General features: G+C 46.1%; 2 protein-coding genes across 2 annotated transcripts; both read left to right on the top strand.

The window, feature by feature from the left end:
• Nucleotides 1-3,941: 3,941 nt before the first annotated feature.
• Nucleotides 3,942-17,133, top strand: ankrd27 (ankyrin repeat domain 27 (VPS9 domain)). Its single transcript, XM_068739361.1, has 27 exons — nt 3,942-4,043; nt 4,827-4,937; nt 5,195-5,503; nt 5,722-5,781; nt 5,917-5,970; nt 6,260-6,325; nt 6,922-6,998; nt 7,404-7,525; nt 8,221-8,296; nt 8,921-9,053; nt 9,148-9,240; nt 9,935-10,056; nt 10,780-10,862; nt 10,949-11,064; nt 11,225-11,317; nt 11,551-11,748; nt 11,854-11,907; nt 12,020-12,115; nt 12,334-12,378; nt 12,771-12,884; nt 12,982-13,176; nt 13,281-13,400; nt 13,746-13,919; nt 14,454-14,547; nt 15,013-15,091; nt 15,168-15,228; nt 15,323-17,133. The coding sequence occupies exons 1-27, from the start codon at nt 3,942-3,944 to the stop codon at nt 15,767-15,769; spliced, it is 3,294 nt and encodes a 1,097-aa protein (XP_068595462.1). The 3' UTR covers nt 15,770-17,133.
• A 557-nt stretch (nt 17,134-17,690) lies between these two features.
• Nucleotides 17,691-19,125, top strand: tmed6 (transmembrane p24 trafficking protein 6). Its single transcript, XM_068739753.1, has 4 exons — nt 17,691-17,903; nt 18,038-18,164; nt 18,660-18,823; nt 18,892-19,125. Exons 1-4 carry the CDS (start codon nt 17,691-17,693, stop codon nt 19,123-19,125), a joined length of 738 nt encoding a protein of 245 aa, XP_068595854.1.
• The last annotated feature ends 236 nt before the right edge of the window (nt 19,126-19,361 follow it).

Below are 19,361 nucleotides of genomic sequence, written 5' to 3'. Positions count from 1 at the left end.
AAGAGTTTCATTTGCGAAGCTAAACGTTGCACGTGGCTTTGTTAGCATCTGTCCCTCAAGTTTAACACGTTTGCTTTACTACTGACATGTTGTTTTTTGAGTCTGATACTCGTTCTTGTTCTCGTTTTGAAACGCTTATTCGGGTCCAGGTTGTTGGGGGGGGGGGGGGGGGGGCAGCCGCTTGAGCAGGGAGGCCCAGACGCTCCTCTCCCCTGTCACCTCCAGTGTGAGAGGGTGCTAAAATAACGGCACCGACACTGCTGCTGGTCGGGGGGGCATAAATAACGATGTGTATTCCCATTTCAGCATTTTGTTCTGTGTTTATGATCAGTTTGAATCCTAAAGAGGTTTCAGTGATTTGAGCATGTAGTTCATTAGATCCAGTTGTAGAACGGCAGGATTTGTGTTCAGATGAAGCTTCAGGTTCTTCCCTTTCATTTTAAATATTAGATTAGCGTTATTCTGTTCTAAAATGTTCTGACGTCCGTGCAAAGGATTTGAGATGATGTCTAATTTGTACTTTTGACATTAATGCAGTGTGTGTTCCTGCAGCACTGCGCTGCCTTTACCTACGAAGGGTGCACCGCACATAGGCTTGGGTGGTCCGTCCAGTCGGCCCTCATTCGCCATGTTTACGGTGTGTTTACTTTCTCACTGTATCAACGTTCATGGGTGAATTGTGTCTCTGTAGAATAAAGAGTTGGTTTGCACTCTGTTGGAAACTGCCTTCAGATCGTTTATATCAAACAGGGTGTAATGTTCCTACTTGTTTTTGCTCTGGTCGGTTTTGTTTGTTAAATCACAGGCGTCCACTTTGTGTGTGTGAACAGTTCACCATGTTGCCCTTAGTAGAGATCATCTTTTGGAGGCGGGCCTGCTTATGTAATGTTATTTTGCGACTTTGGGACTACACTACTTAAAAAACAATTGGGGGCTGTATTTAAATCACACGTCAGACCTTGATGAATAATTCAAGCTGAAAATCTTGACAGGTCGTTACGTTTGTCGCGTCGCCAGCGCATCGCTGGAATCAGCAGACACTAGCAAAACACAGACCGAGAGAAGAATCGATCGAGAGAGCGAGTCATTTGCACCAAAGCAGGCGACGCTCATTCACAATCGCTGCTTCCTGAAGGACATACGAAGTTTAACTGATTTAGTGTTCCGGTTTTATTTATTTTATTACATTAATATTCTATACTTGTGTTCTTTTCCTGTTAAACTTGATGAATGTCATTTTATACAGTAATAGAAGTAATATCTGAATGCTGGCTGTGTCCAAAGGATGCAGCAGCGCCTGCAGGCGCGCGGTGCCGGCCGGTAGGCGGCGCTGTGAGCCGCTCTGTTTGGGCCATTCTGAAGTTAAATCGGAACACGGTCTTCCTGGAGCCGAGCGATAACAGATACTTTTACTTGACGCCTTTCATCTCCGCGATGAGGTGACTTGAAGATAACGACAACCTCCCGGAGCGCCTCGGCGGGGAAACGGACCCAACCGGAGCTGCGGGTCGAGGTCATGACGGAGGAGCGCGGAGACTCGCTGCTAGCCGGTAAACGGCGTCGTTAGCATGTTTGTCAGCATTAGCGCGTAAGTTAGCAGACATGCTAACGCTTCGGGTTTTAAGTCGGCTGGAGAAACGTGGAGTCTTTGAAGCCGAACGGCGTTAGAATCGAACCTGTCGGGAACCTGATCTGGCGTAGCAGTGAAAACAGCGAACTGAATCCAAATGCGCTAAGCTAACAATCGGTTTATAAAGCATTAGATCTAGTGGCGATCGATGTGTCAGCGGCACGCCTCTCAACATTCAGATCAATCGGTCGTCGTTCCAGGTCGCTGCGTTTTATCTAAAGCAAACATCTTTTACATTTTAGGACAAAACTACCAGAGATCCGTCGGTATGAGCGTTTATGCGTTGACATTGTTTTTTTGAGGTAGAAGAATGGTTTGTGTATCAGAAGACGTCCTGAATTCTGATAGGTGTCTTATGTTTTTGTTTGTTCCTTATCTAGATCAATAAAATGATAAATATGACGTCTCGGGAAGTGGTTTGTTTTGAATTCTCTTGCGCGCTTCCGCATACGTCACAGACAAATAATCGGGACATGCTGCGCACAAATTAATCAATACACTTCTCTAATTGGGTTGAGAAACAGATTATATTAGGAATTCAACTTTTTAATTGTAGTTGTCAACTTGTCAGTCAGATTTATTAAACGGGTGTACATTTGCAGCCACACCTAAAGAGTATGCAATAGTAACTGTTTGCTGAGAAGACCTAAACTTGAGGTATTTTCATCTAAATTCATTACATTATTGTGGCATATCAAAAGATTGGTTTGTGAAAAGTAGCTTTATAAAGTCATTTATTGTTTTTAACAGACCTGAACAGATGCGGGCCTAGTCATTTACGTTCTGCTGTATTTATGACTAGTCTGCAACATCTAGTTTCCACCATTTTTGGGATATTTCTGTGTTCTGTTGTCAATCACCAAACAATTAGAAAATAAAATAAAACACCAGGTCCATATAAAGTGCTGTAAGTTAGAAACAGTCAACTTAGAGATAACAAATTAGATTCACGCGATAATTTGACATCCCAGAGTTTTTGTTTGCATTATTGATTTGTGATGCTCCAGCTGAGATGTCAGCTGACTTGGTTTCAGTCTCAGTCAGACATCCTCTGCTGCTCTCAGTACAGTATTAGCTTTGGGCCAGTTAGATCATGGGAACTGTGAGGACATGTGACTCATTCCTTTCCTTCTTCCCAGCAGAGAGAGCCCAGTATCTGTATCTGAACTAGTTGCCAGTTAGTTTGAAGTGGGAGCCGAGGAAGGATGAAACGGTTTCTGAGCAGTGGTGGGTGAGTCATTAAAGGGTCCGGAGAGGTGATGTGTGATGTCATTGAAGAAGTGAAGCTGATGAATGGATGTAGCAAAAGTTCAGAGTTCAATTTGTTCAACCGCCTTGACTCAGATTTTGACATTTCTTAAGATGACATTTTTACGGTTCTTCCTTACAACATAACGGTGTTTCCCTATCAAAATTTACATTGTCAGCTTTTTAAAGATGATGAATGAGATCATTAGATCCCTTTTTTCTATGGTTATGAAAATGATTTAAAGTCTGAGATTGCCAAGAGCAGTGTTATATTAAAATAAATAGGAGAATGTTAAAAATGACCTTTTATGATTCAATATATTGAGTATAAATGCACCAAAAAAATTCCATCTTCTCTAAACCCGATTTACTGGTGAGCAGAACTCCTGTCAGAATGAATGAACTTCATCGTCCAGCGACCTTCTGTTATCTGATCTACAAAAATCATCTTTTTAAACAAAAACCAGCCCGAAAGTGTTGAAAGGATGAGATAATGTTTACCTTCATCCATCTGCCCCCCCCCCCTCGCTTTCATAGGAAACCTTGCTAATCTACCCAGTTACCTTTTGTCTGTTGTATGGCTCTCATCAGAGCATCTCATCCTAATCTAGTTCTATGCAGGTGGTCCTCACTTAACGACGTACTCGTTTAACGATGACTCGGATTTGGGCTTTCCGAAATTTAAAGGTGCCGGCATGCGTTTGGCAACGTGAAATCGCTGTTGCAATGAGGGCAACGCCCTGGCTGCAGCGTTGTCAGTGAGCGTGTACATATATGTACAGTATAAGTAGCCTGTGCTTTATCCGCCTTGCAGGTCACGGGTGTTGCTGGAGGCTATCCCAGCTTTTCTATGTGAGAGGCGGGGGTCCCTGCTGCGGAGCGCTGTTAGCATGTCGCGTTCCACAAACCAGCTCGAGAGCTGTGTTGCCTTGCAGGCAGTGACGCGGCTCTGCCGCGCCTCCTGAAGCATGATGGTTAGACATGCAGAGCCTTTTGTGTGATGGTTTTAATCAGTTACTTCACTCCTCCTCCTCCTCCTCAGCATCCAGACCTCCAGCTCCCGATGGCGGTCTATGATGAGAACATCCTGAAGAACCCTTTCTACCTGGCGTTTGAGAAGCAGAGACCGGATCTCTGCGGCCGAGTGGCGGAGCTCCACGGCATTGTGAGTTGTGCACATGAGTTAAAAACCACCCCGGGCATTTGTCAGAAGGGCAACTAAAGAATACTTGTGACTAAACCTTTTGTATTATGTGTCACATTTTGAAAATGTGTGTAATCCGTCTCACTATCGTGTGTGTTAGGGAGGGTCACGGATTTGACTTGATGACATCATTGCAGGTGTTACTCGGGTGATGGTTGGTCTCGGGACTTTTTTTTAGTCTTGTGAAACAGATCATCCACTGAGCATTCCAAAGGGAATTCCTAGTCAGATGTTGCATTTCTCCCCTTCGTTCCGCCTCCACTGTCACATGCTGTGTTTTTCTCAGGGCATTTCATGAGCACACACACACACACACACACACACACACAGGAACATCAGAAGGAGCAACATGTTATATGAGAGAGATTCTGTGGACGCCTTCACAAGTACCTCACTTGATTTGAAAGAGGTGGTCTCAGTCCAGAGCAAACCGAGCCTTGATTTATTCCTGTTTTTGGGGTGATTTTGACTTTTTTTTAAATATAATACAGGTTTACCTTCGGGCAACCGGTAAATAAAATGAGATAAAGTTAAAAAAAAATAAGCTGCAATATCTCACGAGAAGAGGAGAGTATTTAGCATTTAGTAGTGATAGTGAAGAGAAAAGCAATAACATTAATCTGGTTTCAGTAACCGGGTCTCTTTTAAAAAGTGTGACAGCCAATCACGGAAGCCCACTGCGTAATTCATTCTGTCAACTGCTTGCAGCTGTAATTCTTTGTTTCTGATGTTGGTTGTCTGCAGGTTCTGGTGCCTTGTTGTGGAAGCTTGAGCTTCAGCAGCTTCTCGGACTCTCAGTTCGACAGCTACGTTCTACTGCCCTCTGAGGACGGATACCAGACGATTGATGGAAAGGTTAGTTCTGTCCGGTGCACCAGCTCCACCACCTTGAAGCTCATCTCTGTCACCATTAACATCATCTCCATCTCCTTTCATATTACGTCCCCTCTCTGTCACCGTAATCTTCATCACCGTTAACATCAGCTCCCTCATCGGTTTTTTTTGGTGTCAAACTTTGTGATGCTTAAAACAGAAGCTCGATTTGTGAATTCTGAGCTACATTCTGGGCACAGACTGTCTTTTCTGCGTCGTTCACGCTTGTTTTGTCACAGGTCGTCAGGATCCAGGACAGGCAGGTCCTGCTGGGACCCGGTTTCCCTTTCCCATCCTCGGTCTCCATCCTGTTTGATGAAACCTTCTACAATGACAAGGAGGAGAGCTACAGCATCCTGTGTATCTCCCGGCCGGTCGAGGTGGACCCAGGCCCAGATGATCTAAGGCCGCCGGCCCCCTATGGCGTCAAGAGTCTAGAGGACGTCAGGGACGTCCTGGGCTGCTATGCCCAGAAACTGGACAAACTGATCCAGGGCTTCTATCAGGTCTTCAGGGAGCAGGAGAGGAAGGGACTCCGCCACCACATAGTGGGAAACCATGCTTTTTCCATCCATGTCATTCTTTGATCTATGCCTCCTCTACCTCACCCTTCATCTGCTTTTCTCCTTTCTTTCTTTCTTTTGTGTGGTGTTTCCATTTTTTACTAAAGTCTGACTCAAAGTAGTCTTTGTGCAGACGAAACATATTCGCGTTGAGCTTGATCTTCTTTAACTTCCACCAGGACTAACTGTCGTTTCTCTCCCAGGACTCTGTGAATGGTCTTTACACAAAATGTCTTCAGTGTCTGCTGAGAGACTCTCGCCTGGTGAGTAAAGGCTAACTGGATCGTTCCGTAGAGGACAGGACGTTCTGAGAGACATGCGATGCGAGCATGCTAACGTCAGCTAGCATTTGTGACGGCTCCTCTGAGTGGCTGACGGGCTTCGTTTGTTCTCTCCAGAAGGTTCTGTGGAAGCAGGATCTTCACATGACGCTCCTCAAGCAGGCTGTCGAGGTGACGTCCGTCCTCCGTGTCGACATTCATGAGCGCGATCTCGCCGATGAGTATTCATTAGTGTGTTACTGGAGGAATTAAATGCACGCACCTCATTTTGATTAGGCTGACGGGGCGCACACGCATTCGTTGGCTTTTGACGCACTTCAGCGACTGCGTCTGTCCCAGACGTCTTCGCTGTCAGTATATCGGCTGATATCCTGGACGTTACTGTCTCCAAATGAACCCTGCCGCTGTTGGCATGGTGATGTTTGCTCTCTAATGGCAATGCTCTGTGCTTTCTCCTCAGATATACGTTCATCATGGCATCCATGATTTAATTTTTAACTTTGTGGGGACGCTTGAAGCCAGCCAGGTAAGGTATGAGGAAATGTACTTTCAAAAAACCAAAGAGGAGGAAACGTGCCTCGAAAGATGTGGCGTGTCAGGGTTTCCATACCAACTCTAATCCCGTAGCCCAAACAGGGAGACGTAGGACACGGCAAATACTTTCCAGGAATTCCTGCAGCATCTTAAATGTTGCTGTTATGTTTGTGCTTTGTGTTTTTATATAAACTTGTATCTTATAACGAAACGATCCCAATAAAAGTCTTAAATATAAGAAAGTTCAACGAAACTCTTTAAATGATACAAAATCATGCACAGCTTAAATATATAATGAGACCTGGTGTTAAAAGATCTTTAATCGTATTATGGATGTCCTGTCCTGATAGGTCGTTGATTAGAAAGCTGTTATTGGAGCGATAATGGCAGATCATGCTTTGACAGACTTGATGATCTGCCAAGGATGAATTAATAAGAATGCACTAGAATAGAACAAGGTGATGTGAATGCATCACCCCCGACAACGACACCACCTCCACCACGCTGATGTGCAGATGGCCGTTGATCTGTATTTAACTGTTTTCACATTGTCTCGGCGGCGTCACAGAGTCCGTCTCTTGTCCACAGGACGCTGCTTTTAACAAAACCAGCAGGAGTCTTCAGGAGCTGCAGCAGAAAGACCTGGGAGTCAAACCTGAATTCAGGTCAGTTCCGTGGCCGGCCTCCACGGGGACATTGTAGCCGAGGCCTTGACCGTTCACCATCGTATAAGAGGAGGAGGTCTCTTTTAGGCTTTGCTAAGACATGTTACACCCCATAATTGTCCCCTCTTATTTTTAATTTTATAAATGTCTAAAGCCATCGCTTCATTGCCACGTCACCGGTAGATGAATTCTTCAGCACTGGAGGACGTCTAAACCTCCAGCAGACTGATCCGGTGTCAGTCCTTAAACAGAAAAGAACTCAAGCCTCCTGCAGCATTTACTAAACTAAGTTTCCAGTCAGGTTAAACCCAACAGCGGGGACTTTGTCAGCTGAAGGAGTTGACATAGTCGCCATGGAGATTTATTTAAAAATGTCTGCCTGTCTTTGCCTCGTTGTCTCTGCAGTACGAACTTGTCTCGAGCAAAGAGGGAGCTCAGTCAGCTCAACCAGAAGACGTCCCCCCTCCTCAAACTGCTGTGTCTGCAAAGAGTTGCCCTGTCTGCCACCCAGACGCCTGCCAACACCGGTACGTCCGAAATGTCATCGGACCTCGGTAACGGCCTCAGATGTTCTGATGTACATGCTCCATCACTAAAACGCTAGCTCAAGCAGTTGTAAACAGTTATGTATTATTATTATTTTTAACATTTCCGGTGAGGCACAGAGACAGAGCAGGTCAAATTTACACACGGCCTTCTGATTGGTTCAGGTGCTGGACTTGTCTCTGTGTTCGTCTTATTAGATCTCAGTGCTGCATTTGACACTATTGACAATCAGATACTCTTTCAGCTCTGCTGAAGGAATGCCACTAAGCTGGTTTACGTCTTATTCATCAGATCCGAGTTTGTTAAAAATAAATCTTTGATGCATGCACAACAAAGTCAATCGCGGCCCTCCTCGGGCTTGGGCCTGATGTGCTCCTCGTAATATTACTAGGAAATACGCCATAAGTTTAGATTGTTATGCAGACGATGACGTTCAGTTATATCTGATTGTATTTAATCACCTTAGGTTTGTCTTCCAGATATAAAAATGTAAAAATAAATAAATAAATTAAACCCGCATGACAGCGAATTTTCTGCTACTTAATTCTGACGAGACGGGTTATTGTGCTGGATCGAAACCACAGTCGGTCTGGTCCCGGACCAAAGTGAGAATGTTTGAACAGTTTATCCGGACTGAATGTGTTTCGTGTGTGTGTGTGTGTTTTCTTATCTCCAGCCTTACAGGCTGTGTGTGCTGACGATCTGCTTCCTGTCATCCTCTACCTTCTGGTGAAGACGGATATCCCCAACTGGTGAGGCTGTTGGCTTTCAGTGTGACCTCTGATCTGTCCTGTCCTGTCTGGAGTGCCTCTTTGCTCTACTAGGAGTCCTGTGTGTGTGTGTGGGGGGGGGGGGGCGCTTCTTGGCCTGGTCTGACACCAGTAACAGTGCAAAAACCTCAGTGCTGGTCTGATTATTGGTCCTTTATTAACCTTTTCAGATCCAGGCTTGGACAACAAAGTCATGCTCCTTTCAAATATATCCGGATACACATTGATCTGGTTTTAATTTCAGACCATTACCTCCAGCTTTCGTCTGTCTCTCAGTAGTCGACTCGCAATGTTTGTGTTGGCTTTAGATTAAATATTTTGGAGAAGTGGAGGATTGGCCCGACGAGCTATTAAATGTAGAAGTTTCTGACCCTTTCACAATAAACGTTAGGCTTTCTTCTGTTGGACTTGAGTTGTGTGGATACTCAAAGCAGCTGGTAGGATCTCGGCATTCCACTCTGTGGTGTTGTTGTTTTTATTTTTTGCACCACAGATCAAGGTGGGGTGGGCGATGCTGAACATAAACAGTCTGGTTTTCTCCTGATGAATGCCCGAGGCCCAGAGCCAGCGGTAACGGGCCAAATGACTCTCGCTTTCTTTCTTCAGGATGGCAAACCTGAGCTACATCAGGAACTTCTGCTTCAGCCAAACCCACAAGGATGAGCTGAGCTACTGCCTGAGCACCTTTGAGGCTGCGGTGGAGTACATCAACCTGGGGAAGCTGCAGGACACACACACTGTAAGTCACACACACACACACACACTCATCCAGGTGTCCTAAGTGCGTCTCAGCAGAGTGGCGAGGGTCATCCATGATGGGTCTGTCCCCTCAGGGCTCCGCTGAGCGGAATGGCAGGACACTGTTCCAAGAGAGGATGAGTCTGCTGTCTCAGAGTACGGCCACGCCCATCCACACTCTGTTTGAGGTGAGCTCATCGGAACCTTTTACCTGCTTGCTCTCAGTGCTGGAGATGCCCCCACCGGAACACGTCCGGAAAAGGTTGAACGGGACCTGCTTATGGGGGGGCTTTTTTGGGGAGCTATGGAGGGAGCTCTCAGAGGAGCAGCTGCTCAGTCAGGATGCCTGGAGTTGACTCTGGAGGGACTGAAAGCTTCTCAAACTGTGGGGCATGACAGGCGGGGCTCAAAATACAGCGCACGGAACTAATGTGAAGGTCCGAGCCGACCACTCTGACTCATTTGGGGGTTACACAATGAACAAAATGAGGATTAAGGGGCAATTCTGACACAGTTTGAGAACCACTGTTAAAGAGGAAAGGCCACAACGGCGCAAACCTTCTAGACGTGTCATTAATTGTGTTGCAGTCAATTGTTTGCTTGGAAAGTGACACAAATAACTTCTAAACGTCATCATAGAACCAAATTCAAAGCCTCACAGCCACACATCACGTGTGACAAACTACTTTGTAACTTCAGTCGCATCATGTTTTTAGTTCTATAACTAAATATCTTTTCACCAGATATAGGCTTTTAGTCAGCAGACGTTTTTGAATCGGAATGACTGACTATGAAGCATTATTAATCGCTGCTTTCACTTCATAAGGGTCCCGGGTAATAACGAATACGGCGTTTAGCTCTTCAGCTGTTCGTGTCTTGTAGCACATAGCAAATGGTGACGAAGTGGAGGTTGGACGTCTGCTGAGTGAAGGAGAGAAAGACAAAGACATCACGATGTGTCATCCTCTCTGCTCATGTGACCTCTGTGATCTCCAGCTATCCGGGTTAGCACACACACACACACACACACACACACACACACACACAGACACACGGACGTGAACTCAAGTTAAACTCCTGAAAATATGCACATGCAGTATTTCCCTCTGTCTTCAACACCCCCTCCCAGTTCAGCAAAGTTTTCAGATCCACAGTTTCCCTCCTCCAAGGAGGTTATGTTCTTGACAACGTTTGTCTGTACACAATACACATTGACTCTGATTCACTTTTACTCGTCATGGTTCGTGTGTAAAGATACCAAAAACAATTTAGAACCTTTTGATGATGATCCAGATCATCATGTGGACGGTGTAAATCCAATTAGGAGGGGAATTTGAAAAGCACTCAGAGAGCAGACCTCCTCCGAGCAGCTCATTCTCCTCATAATTAGATTTACACCGTCCACATGGTGATGTGGATCATCATCAAGATCCCCTCTCAAAGCTAGAGCACTGAAATCAAACAGTCACGATATCTGTGAGGAGTGATCTGCTGCTGTAATAAAAACAAATGGCAACCATGACAGCAAAAACATTAAAAGTTGTCATGCATAAAAATAGGAATAACAAAATTGGTGAAATTGTATGATTTTATTTTGAAAGTCAAGCTTAAAATAGCGCACAATTGCTCTTCACCCATTAACCAACCCTTAACCAGCCATTAATTCATCTGTAGAACTATTCAACCATTAAAAATGACATGAACTGGTCGTTGACTTCCTGTTTCAGCCGGTTAAATGATCCTTCTGTCATCACACCGTTCTCCCGAGACGACCAGGGTTACACGCCGCTGCACACCGCTGCCCTCTGTGGTGAGACGCTGCAACACACAAGCAGATCCAACATCCTGTAACAGTGGCAGCGCTGAAGTGTGTGTGTGTGTGTGTGTGTGAGACAGGTCAGTCCAAGCTGATTGACCTACTGGTTTGTAAAGGAGCACCAGTCAACGCGACAGACTACCACGCCCTCACGCCGCTGCACCTCGCCTGTCAAAGGGGACACCAGGGAGTCACGGTGACATCACAAGCACACACAGAGCGACACGTTAAGGGGCTGACAGACTAGTAACTGCTAGATTAGGAGTAACTAGCTAAGACTCATCTCCCAACAGGTTCCAAGTAGTTAACAAACAGACGTTATACTGTTAGACTCTAATCAATAATGTGTCTTCCAGCTGCTGCTGCTGCACTACAAGGCTAACCCCAATGCTCAGGACAACAGCGGCAACACTTCCCTGCACCTCGCCTGTATGCACGGACAGGAGGATGTAAGTCTGACTGACTCTCATCATCTCTATGGTTACTGATTCTATTGATCGATCATCAGGCTGTTTGCTGCTTTTTTATTAATTATAGTCGTGACATCTTTTGATAATGCCCGAGTCCAAGACCATTAGATTAAACATTTTCTCCTCCCCTGTTCTTATTAACGTGTATTTTACCGGCTGCCTGTCTGATGGACCGGGTCATCAATGGATTTGTTTGTGTGCCCGTGTGTCAGTGTGTCAAGGCGTTGGTGTACTACGACAACCAAACTTGCCACCTGGACCTGCAGAGCGATAAAGGTGACACGGCGCTGCACATGGCGGCGCGCTGGGGCTACGAGGGGATCATACAGGTGCTCCTGGAAAACGGAGCGAGCACCGACATCATCAACAAGAACAAAGAGTCGCCTCTGCAGTGCGCGCTCAACTCTAAGGTCAGCTCACGTCTCCGGGGTGCGCTGAGTACGGCACCCGATTTACTGTTGCATGCTGCTGTTGCTATGGTTACTGATGCCGTACTGTGTATCCTCTTATTGTAGATCCTCATGTTATTGCAGTCGGATCTGAACAGTCCTCAGTGCGGCAGAGTTGACGTGAGTCTTGAGGGTTGGTGGCTGAACGATCATCTGCCAGTCAACTCGCTGACTGATCAATGCTGACCCCTCGATGCTAACGTCTCTGTCCGATCTATCTGCTCCTCTTCAGGCTTCAGACTGCAGCAGTTGCCCCTCCTCCGTCTCTAGCACCTCCCCTCTGAGCGCCGATGTCAGATCAGAGGGAGAACGGCACCAACACAAAGAGGTGAGACGGGAAGTGACCTCATCAGCTCCTATCTGACATGAAGTGATGCTAAACGGCAGGAATGCCTGCAGTACTGTTACTAGAAATACCTAGAGTACTGTCACTACTGCTGGTGGTAGAATTTGTTTTAACCTTTTATAGTAAAAAAAAAAAAAAAAACCTATTCAGTAACTATCAGCTGTTTCCATGGTAACCACTGCTGTGCTTGTAATTGACAGGCGGAGAAGCTGTTGCGAGCTGTGGCTGATGCCGACGTGGAGATGGTGAGAACAAAGATTAGACCTCATGTCTTCTATCTGAATGTCTTCTATCTGAATGTCCTCTATCTGAATGTCTTCTATCTGAATGTCCTCTATCTGAATGTCCTCTATCTGAATGTCTTCTATCTGAATGTCTTCTATCTGAATGTCCTCTATCTGAATGTCCTCATCGGTCCAGAACTCTTAAGAGATTTTCATTTCGATTCTGCGTCTCAGTTTCTATCGATTCAGTTTCAGTTCAGTTGTTTTGCGCTTCCTTTCAAAGAGCCACATCCGAGAACCACCAACAACAGGAACTGAAAAGTAGAATCGAGAATCTTGACAATCCAGGCGATGGCCAACCCTTTTCGTGTGTGTGTGTGTGTGTGCGTGTGTGTGTGTGTGTGCGTGTTCAGGTGCGCTACCTTTTAGACTGGTTGGATGAGGAAGAGGAAGACGGAGATGCCTGCTCCGAGGCTCTGCTCTGCCACCCGCTGTGTCAGTGCAAGGACTGTTCTCCCACTCAGAGGGTCTGCCGAGTTACTCACGCAAACTCTCAATCATCAGTTAAATGATGAATCAGTGCACTAATCTATTGATTGGCATGCTGGTCTGCATGTGCTGCAGCGGTCTGTCCTGCAGGCTGGAGCTCTGGGTGTTAACAGCTGCAACGTTGACGGTTTCATGCCGCTCCACGTGGCCGCCCTGCACGGTCACTGTGCGCTGGCCGCCCTGCTGATCCGCCATGGAGCCAACGTCAATGCCCGCACCAATCAGAGGGCCACCCCACTTCACCTGGCCAGCCAGAACAGCCACGTCCAGGTGTGATCAGGGGACGCTCGCGCAGCCTCATGGAGGAAGCCGCATGCTCCTAACGCCTGGCTGTCTGACCTTCTCCCATAACGAAACCACGACGTTTTGTGTAGGTGGTGAGCATCCTGCTGGAGTGTAATGCCAAACTGAACAAGAAGGATCACTATGGTAACAGCGCGCTGATACAGGCCTGTCTGTGTGGAGACCTGGAAACGGCCTCCATCCTTCTACAGGTAGAAAACCGCACACATTACAGCAGAATATATTTTATGGGTTCTCGCTGCTCCAGAGTTCAGATCCCATATGTCCTATTCATTTCTGTCCGTCACAGCATTGCAGCAACATATGTCTTTGTTGCCATGCACATATATTACACTCCGTTGATGCGAGTCTTATTCCCATAATTCTTCTCATTCTTTCATGATTGTCATAATTCTTTTGATTCTCACGATTCTGCTCACTATTTTCCTGATTCTCAAGCACGTTCTCGTAACTTTATTTTTGGTATCCTCACTCCGATGTATGTTTGAGCTGACTTTAATGACAGTCTCTGTGTGTGTGTGTGTGTGTTTATTCAGAGTAATGCTTTGGTGAATGTGGCGAACCATCAGGGGAACACAGCCCTCCATGAAGCAGTGAGGGGGGGTCACCACTCACTGGTGGAGCTGCTGTTGAGGGGCGGAGCCTCGGTTGGCCTTCGGAACAGGAGACAGAGGACGCCGTTGGACTGCGCCTACGAACTCGGAGGAAAGGTGCTTGTTTTAAATAAATCCGATGGCTCTGTGGAGCAGATTTCTGAGCAGCTCACTTGTGTGAAAAAAATATTTCACACAAGTATCATGAAGATCTACAAAATCTTCACAGAACTTTGACCTCACTGCAGCAGTCTTTGTGTGCCCAAGCGAATCCACCCATTTCAGTAAATTCTGCACATCTTAATGCTGAAAAGTCACCAAAGGCCTCCGCGTTAAACTCATTGTGTCGTCATAAGAGGAAGTTGTTCTGACTGTAAAAATAAAAATTGTATTGTCATGGACCTGATCTCTAGCACCACCTAGTGGACACAGGAGGGGGGTGACATTGTTCCTCTTCCTGCAGTAAGCATGATGCACAAAAGTCTGACGCGTATTTGCAGAGAATAAATGAGCGGCAGCCTTCATCGCTCCTCTCTCACAATGTCTGGAGTTTGTCTGCGTGAATATGAAACTGTGCAGGGAGACGACGGTTTAGATGAGGTATTGATCTGAGCTACAGGACTGGTCACACTGATTGTTCTTCTTGTCTAGAACACAGAGATCCTGAGGGCCCTGCAGAAAGCATCTGGACTGTCTCCAGATGATGAACCGCTCAAGCTTCTGTCTGTTCCCAAAGGAACTCTGGGTAATGACAGCTGCTATTGGAATGAGTTCAATCATGCTGCGATGACCAATCGTTTGTTGATACAAAACTGTACACTAAACATGCAAGTATTCAAAGTGGCGTCTTTCGCTATTTAGCGACTTTAGTTGTAGTTTGTGTGTTTCCATGGTTACAGGTTGAACCTGGTCTCATTCTGAGACGGAATTGTATCAGATGAGGTTTTCTGGGGCATAATTTAAAACATGTTAAATGTTAAATGTATTTTCCCCAAACGTTATGTACAAATCTTCCACATGATGAGGATCAATTTCAATCCTTTTTTTCTAGACTTTCTTGAAATGATAACCTTTTCCAAGATGTACATTGAGAGGGAAAACTCAATTAACTTCTTTCTTTCTTCAATGAAGTAACCCAAACCCTTTGCAGGGGATCCTGAGGGTTTCATGCTTGTTTTGTGTGTGTGTGTGTGTGTGTGTGCCCCTACAGCCCATTCGTTCGTCCGGCGTCTGAAGCTACAGGATCAGGGCGCCGTCAGGTCCCACAGGATGGATCGCTCCCTCACCAGGTGACGCTCACTGAGTGAACCAACATGATGATGTGGGGTAATTAATGGGTCTGATTGGAATTGTTCTCTGATTCAGTCTCCAGCAGATGAAGAAAGGCTCCCCTGGTTCTTTTTCCAGGCTTTCAACCCTAAATCAGGTAGAGGGGTCACGTTCTTACCCTTCAGCAGGATCCGCCCCTCCGTTTGGTGAAACCTCTTCTGGTGGGACTTCTGCTCTTTATTGTTCTGCAGGTGAATCCAGACGGAAGGCGCTTGAGGCGAGGGGAGACTGTGGACGTCTGCTGCACTTCGGTGAGCCTCAGCACCAGGGCCTGCCCGGAAGAGCGACCTCTGGGCCGCTGGCACACGCTAGACTTGGGAGAACCAGAACCAGAACAGCTGGAGGCCACAATCCCGGCACAGAGCAGCCCAAAAGAGAGCCACGATCCACGGGACAAACCACAGCTGAACGGCCCAGGATCAGCGCCCAATGAAACTCCACCCTCCGCTAAATCACCGGTCCTTGCCCGGCACCCACCCCCCACCAAATCTCCACCCTCTGCTCACCGGTCATCCTCTGCACAAGCCCAATCTCCAGAATCCATGTGTCATCCAAGCTCCACCCAACCTTCATCCTCATCCTCATCCGACCCTCCACCATCCTCCCAGCATCCATGCTCCACCCAACCTCCACCCTAATCCGACCCTCCACCATCCTCCCAGCATCCAAGCTCCACCCAACCTCCACCCTCATCCGACCCTCCACAATCCTCCCAGCATCCAAGCTCCACCCAACCTCCACCCTCATCCGACCCTCCACCTGCCGTCCAATCCCCGACCTTTGTCCCACATCCATCTTCCACCCACCCTCCACCCCGCGACCAGCGTCTGTCCTCCACCGGTGTTGAGTGAATGTCCCGTTTTCCTTCAACCTGAGCAGCTGGGATAATTACTCTCTAAACGTTAAGGAAAATAGCAGATAGTTGTAGCTCCGGTTTGAAATGTTTCTGCTTTTAGATGCTAAAACAGCAGCCAAATATTTAAAACATTTAAAAACATTTTTTTAAAGATGTAGGAAGTTTACAGAATAGCCATATTTCTGAGTTTGAGCTCGATCGGGTTGACTGGTCTGATGTTATTCTCTTATCAAAAGCTTGTTTTTTTTCTTGCCATTTATTGATCACTGATGTGATGACAGGAAACGTGTGAGAGCGAGGGCTGAGAATCTGACTTGCTGCTGCCTAGAATGTTCCATGCCCCCCCAAGACGGTTCCCTTGTTTCATTTTAGGTTCTTCCCCAGGTAACATAACTAGTAGCTAAGCTAGCTTATCTTACCAGAACCACAGTGCAGAACCAGTAGCAGTATTATCTGTGTTAGGGAAACTCATGTTTGTGTTTTACTTTCATTGTTCTGATTGCTTTTATTTTAATGAAGACCCTGAATGTTTCCTCCACGCACTCAGAGGGGAGGGGGTCAAGAATCACGAAGCTGCTTTAAAATGTTTTAAATTATATTAAATACACATCTGATATTTTACTGATTATGTCCTGGTTCAGATTATTTATTGGTGAAAGGGAACCTGCATGTAGAATAATCCACCCACAAATCAATCCTGGTTCAATCAGAGTGACTGGGACCCCCCTGGAATCTTCTCATTTACACACATGTTTTCTACTGCTCACTTTCATTCCTCTCTTTTCTAGAGCAGACCTTCACTTCTCTAAATTCCCCTCTACCTGTTCCCTGCTCTCACTGCAGATCACAATGTCATCTGCAAACATATTCCAAGGAGCTTCCTGTCTCACCTCATCTGTTCCTCTATCCATCACCATGGCAAACAAAAAGGGGCTCAGAGTTGATCCCTGGTGGAACCCACCTCTACCCTAAACACCCCTATTACTCCTACTGCACACTTCAGTGTGTGTGTGTGAGTCTAATACTATATAATGTATTCCCATGTAATACTCATACTGGAGGTGGTAGATGGAGAGGTAGAGGTGGGTGCCGGTCATTTATGTATGCAGGTTAATTTGTGTATAATTGATTTGTTTAAATAAAGAAGACAAAACAAAATGTGTTGAAGTTCTTTATTTTATTCCTAGAGGTTCACTGGAGTCTATTTAAAATGGAACTGATGTCTCTTGATCTCAGAAACCTGCAGGATTTTATGGGAGGGTTTCATTTGTATGGCGGGGTGTTGCCCCACCCTAGGGGGTACCCTGAGTGTATGCAGGCACTGGAACCAGGATTTGAGTGTTCCTATCCTCTCATATTGGGCAGTAGTCCTGCAGGGGGGCACATGCATTTCAATTTCATTAAAATGTCCCTGTGACGACAAGTTTCATAACACATTTAATAAATGTCATCTCATCAAAAAACAAAATCCTGGAGCCCCTACATTTTCTTATGCCTTATCAGCGTAAAGGGACAGCAAATGATGCATTAGAATTCACAGAAAGAGCACTCGTTTCTCCCAGGATGACTCCAGCTGTGAAGTCAGACCAGCTTTCCCACAGACAGGCAATATTCTGGGACCGGTTAATCATTCCAGATCTCCCTGCTGCGCCAGACTCGACCTACACCGTCCATTCAGAGATCGGGTCTCTATTAGTTCTGACATGTTGCTTGAGGCTTCCAGCTTGTTGCTTGTTTTTGTGTTTCTGGGTCCTGTTCACAGCGGGCCCCAGGCCAACCTCCACCCCAACATGACAGACCAGGAGCGGTTCTGGGGTGCGGACCAGTATGATTTCTCTGTGGTTCTCGGTGCTGCAGGGTTGGAGTGTTTCTGGCACTTTGCTCACCATGGAGAGAGATTCTACCTGAGCTTCATGGTAAGCACATGATTTGTTTTTTAATTTTAAGTAATAACATCTCTTTTTTACATTTTAAATTGTGTTTTTCACCCAATTGCATTCTCAAAATGTCATGGCACAACCTTAAGATTGAACTGTCTGTTTGTCTGAAGGTCCAGTGGGTGACGGGAGTCGGCCATGACAGACACCTGTCTGTAAGCGTCAACGCTCCCGGCGGTCTGATGGTGTCAACCGTTGATGACGCAAAGGGTCAGATCAACTTTGTGGCAAAGGAGACAGGTCACTTCAACGTTAAATATCACAACAGCAAGGAAAAAACACCGAAATACAACCAGACGCAGCATCGATGAAGGAATAAACGTTGTAAAATGCCGACAGTTTTTGGTGTATAATTTCAGAATTTTCTATTATGATGCTATTTCTAGTCCACATAGAAGTTCCAACCTTTCACAGACACAAAGCTGCAACATCTCTGCTACCTATGGGGGGCAGTATCACATCTCTAGCTCTGTTACTGATACCACATACAGACAGTACTTCCAGATCTCCTTCACCTGTAGGTTTAAATTGGTTTGGGATCCGTATCTGGATCCACATAGTTGTATAACATTGAGAGTTGGTCATATCTGCCATTTGTATTTTAATTGAATATAATGTTCAATTATTTCCCATGGTATTCATGAAGTCTTAAGAAATTTGGGGGGAACATCATGGCTGTCGCCGGGATGTATCCATGCAATCGATGATCAATTAAGTTTCTATGTGCGTCTTCAGGTTTCTATCAGATGTGTTTCAGCAACTTCCACAACCGATTAGGCACCATGCAGGTCTTCATCAGCTTTGGGGTCTACTATGACGGCCTTCAGGAGGCCTCCGGGACCAGAGAGGAACAGGAGGAGAGAGAGGAACAGCTGAACAACACGCTACGCATCATCCAGGTGTGTTTCAGTTCAGGCACTAACAACAGCAGTACTTGCAGTAACTCTGTAGTATTTCTGTTCTGCAGGACTCAAGTCACAGAGTGGAAAAGTTTGTCTTCCACATGTTTCGATACTACAGCTTTGGACACATGAAGAAGAGCGCTGACTACTTCCTGCTGCTTTCCAACTCACAGTACGTCACCTGGTGGTCGGTGGCGCTCAGCTTCCTCATCGTCACCTCGGGCTACCTGCAGCTCCTCTTCCTCAAAAGACTCTTCGTCACCAAGAGCTGCGGCGCGGAGGAGAAGCCCCGCTGCTAAGAATGAACTGTCAGAGCTGCCAGAAACGCATTAAAACCTGAAATCTCAGTGCCAAGACTGCCTGTGCGTGTACATATGTTTGTGTTTATGTATTGTGTTGTCCTCTGTGTGAAGCCTTGGCGGTGGCATCCTGGTTCAATAAACCACCATAGACCATCGCTTAGATAGGAAGTGGTGGAATTGTGGCCAAAATGCTTATCATCACTTATCATATCTCCTTTGTTGAACACGGTGGA

This window comes from Brachionichthys hirsutus, chromosome 5 (assembly GCF_040956055.1).
Source record: "Brachionichthys hirsutus isolate HB-005 chromosome 5, CSIRO-AGI_Bhir_v1, whole genome shotgun sequence".
Taxonomy (NCBI): Eukaryota; Metazoa; Chordata; class Actinopteri; order Lophiiformes; family Brachionichthyidae; genus Brachionichthys; species Brachionichthys hirsutus.
Note: the sequence above shows the minus strand (reverse complement) of the source record. Positions and strands in the feature narration are given on the sequence as shown.

Excerpts from the sequence above, each read along its gene's own strand:
- ankrd27 (XM_068739361.1), top strand. The coding sequence starts at position 3,942 with ATGGCGGTCTATGATGAGAACATCCTGAAGAACCCTTTCTACCTGGCG. Across the intron at positions 10,863-10,948 it reads GCACACCGCTGCCCTCTGTG|GTCAGTCCAAGCTGATTGAC; the intron begins GTGAGACGCTGC and ends TGTGTGAGACAG. Across the intron at positions 12,885-12,981 it reads ACTGTTCTCCCACTCAGAGG|CGGTCTGTCCTGCAGGCTGG; the intron begins GTCTGCCGAGTT and ends CATGTGCTGCAG.
- tmed6 (XM_068739753.1), top strand. The coding sequence starts at position 17,691 with ATGTTGCTTGAGGCTTCCAGCTTGTTGCTTGTTTTTGTGTTTCTGGGT. Across the intron at positions 17,904-18,037 it reads GATTCTACCTGAGCTTCATG|GTCCAGTGGGTGACGGGAGT; the intron begins GTAAGCACATGA and ends GTTTGTCTGAAG. Across the intron at positions 18,824-18,891 it reads ACACGCTACGCATCATCCAG|GACTCAAGTCACAGAGTGGA; the intron begins GTGTGTTTCAGT and ends TCTGTTCTGCAG.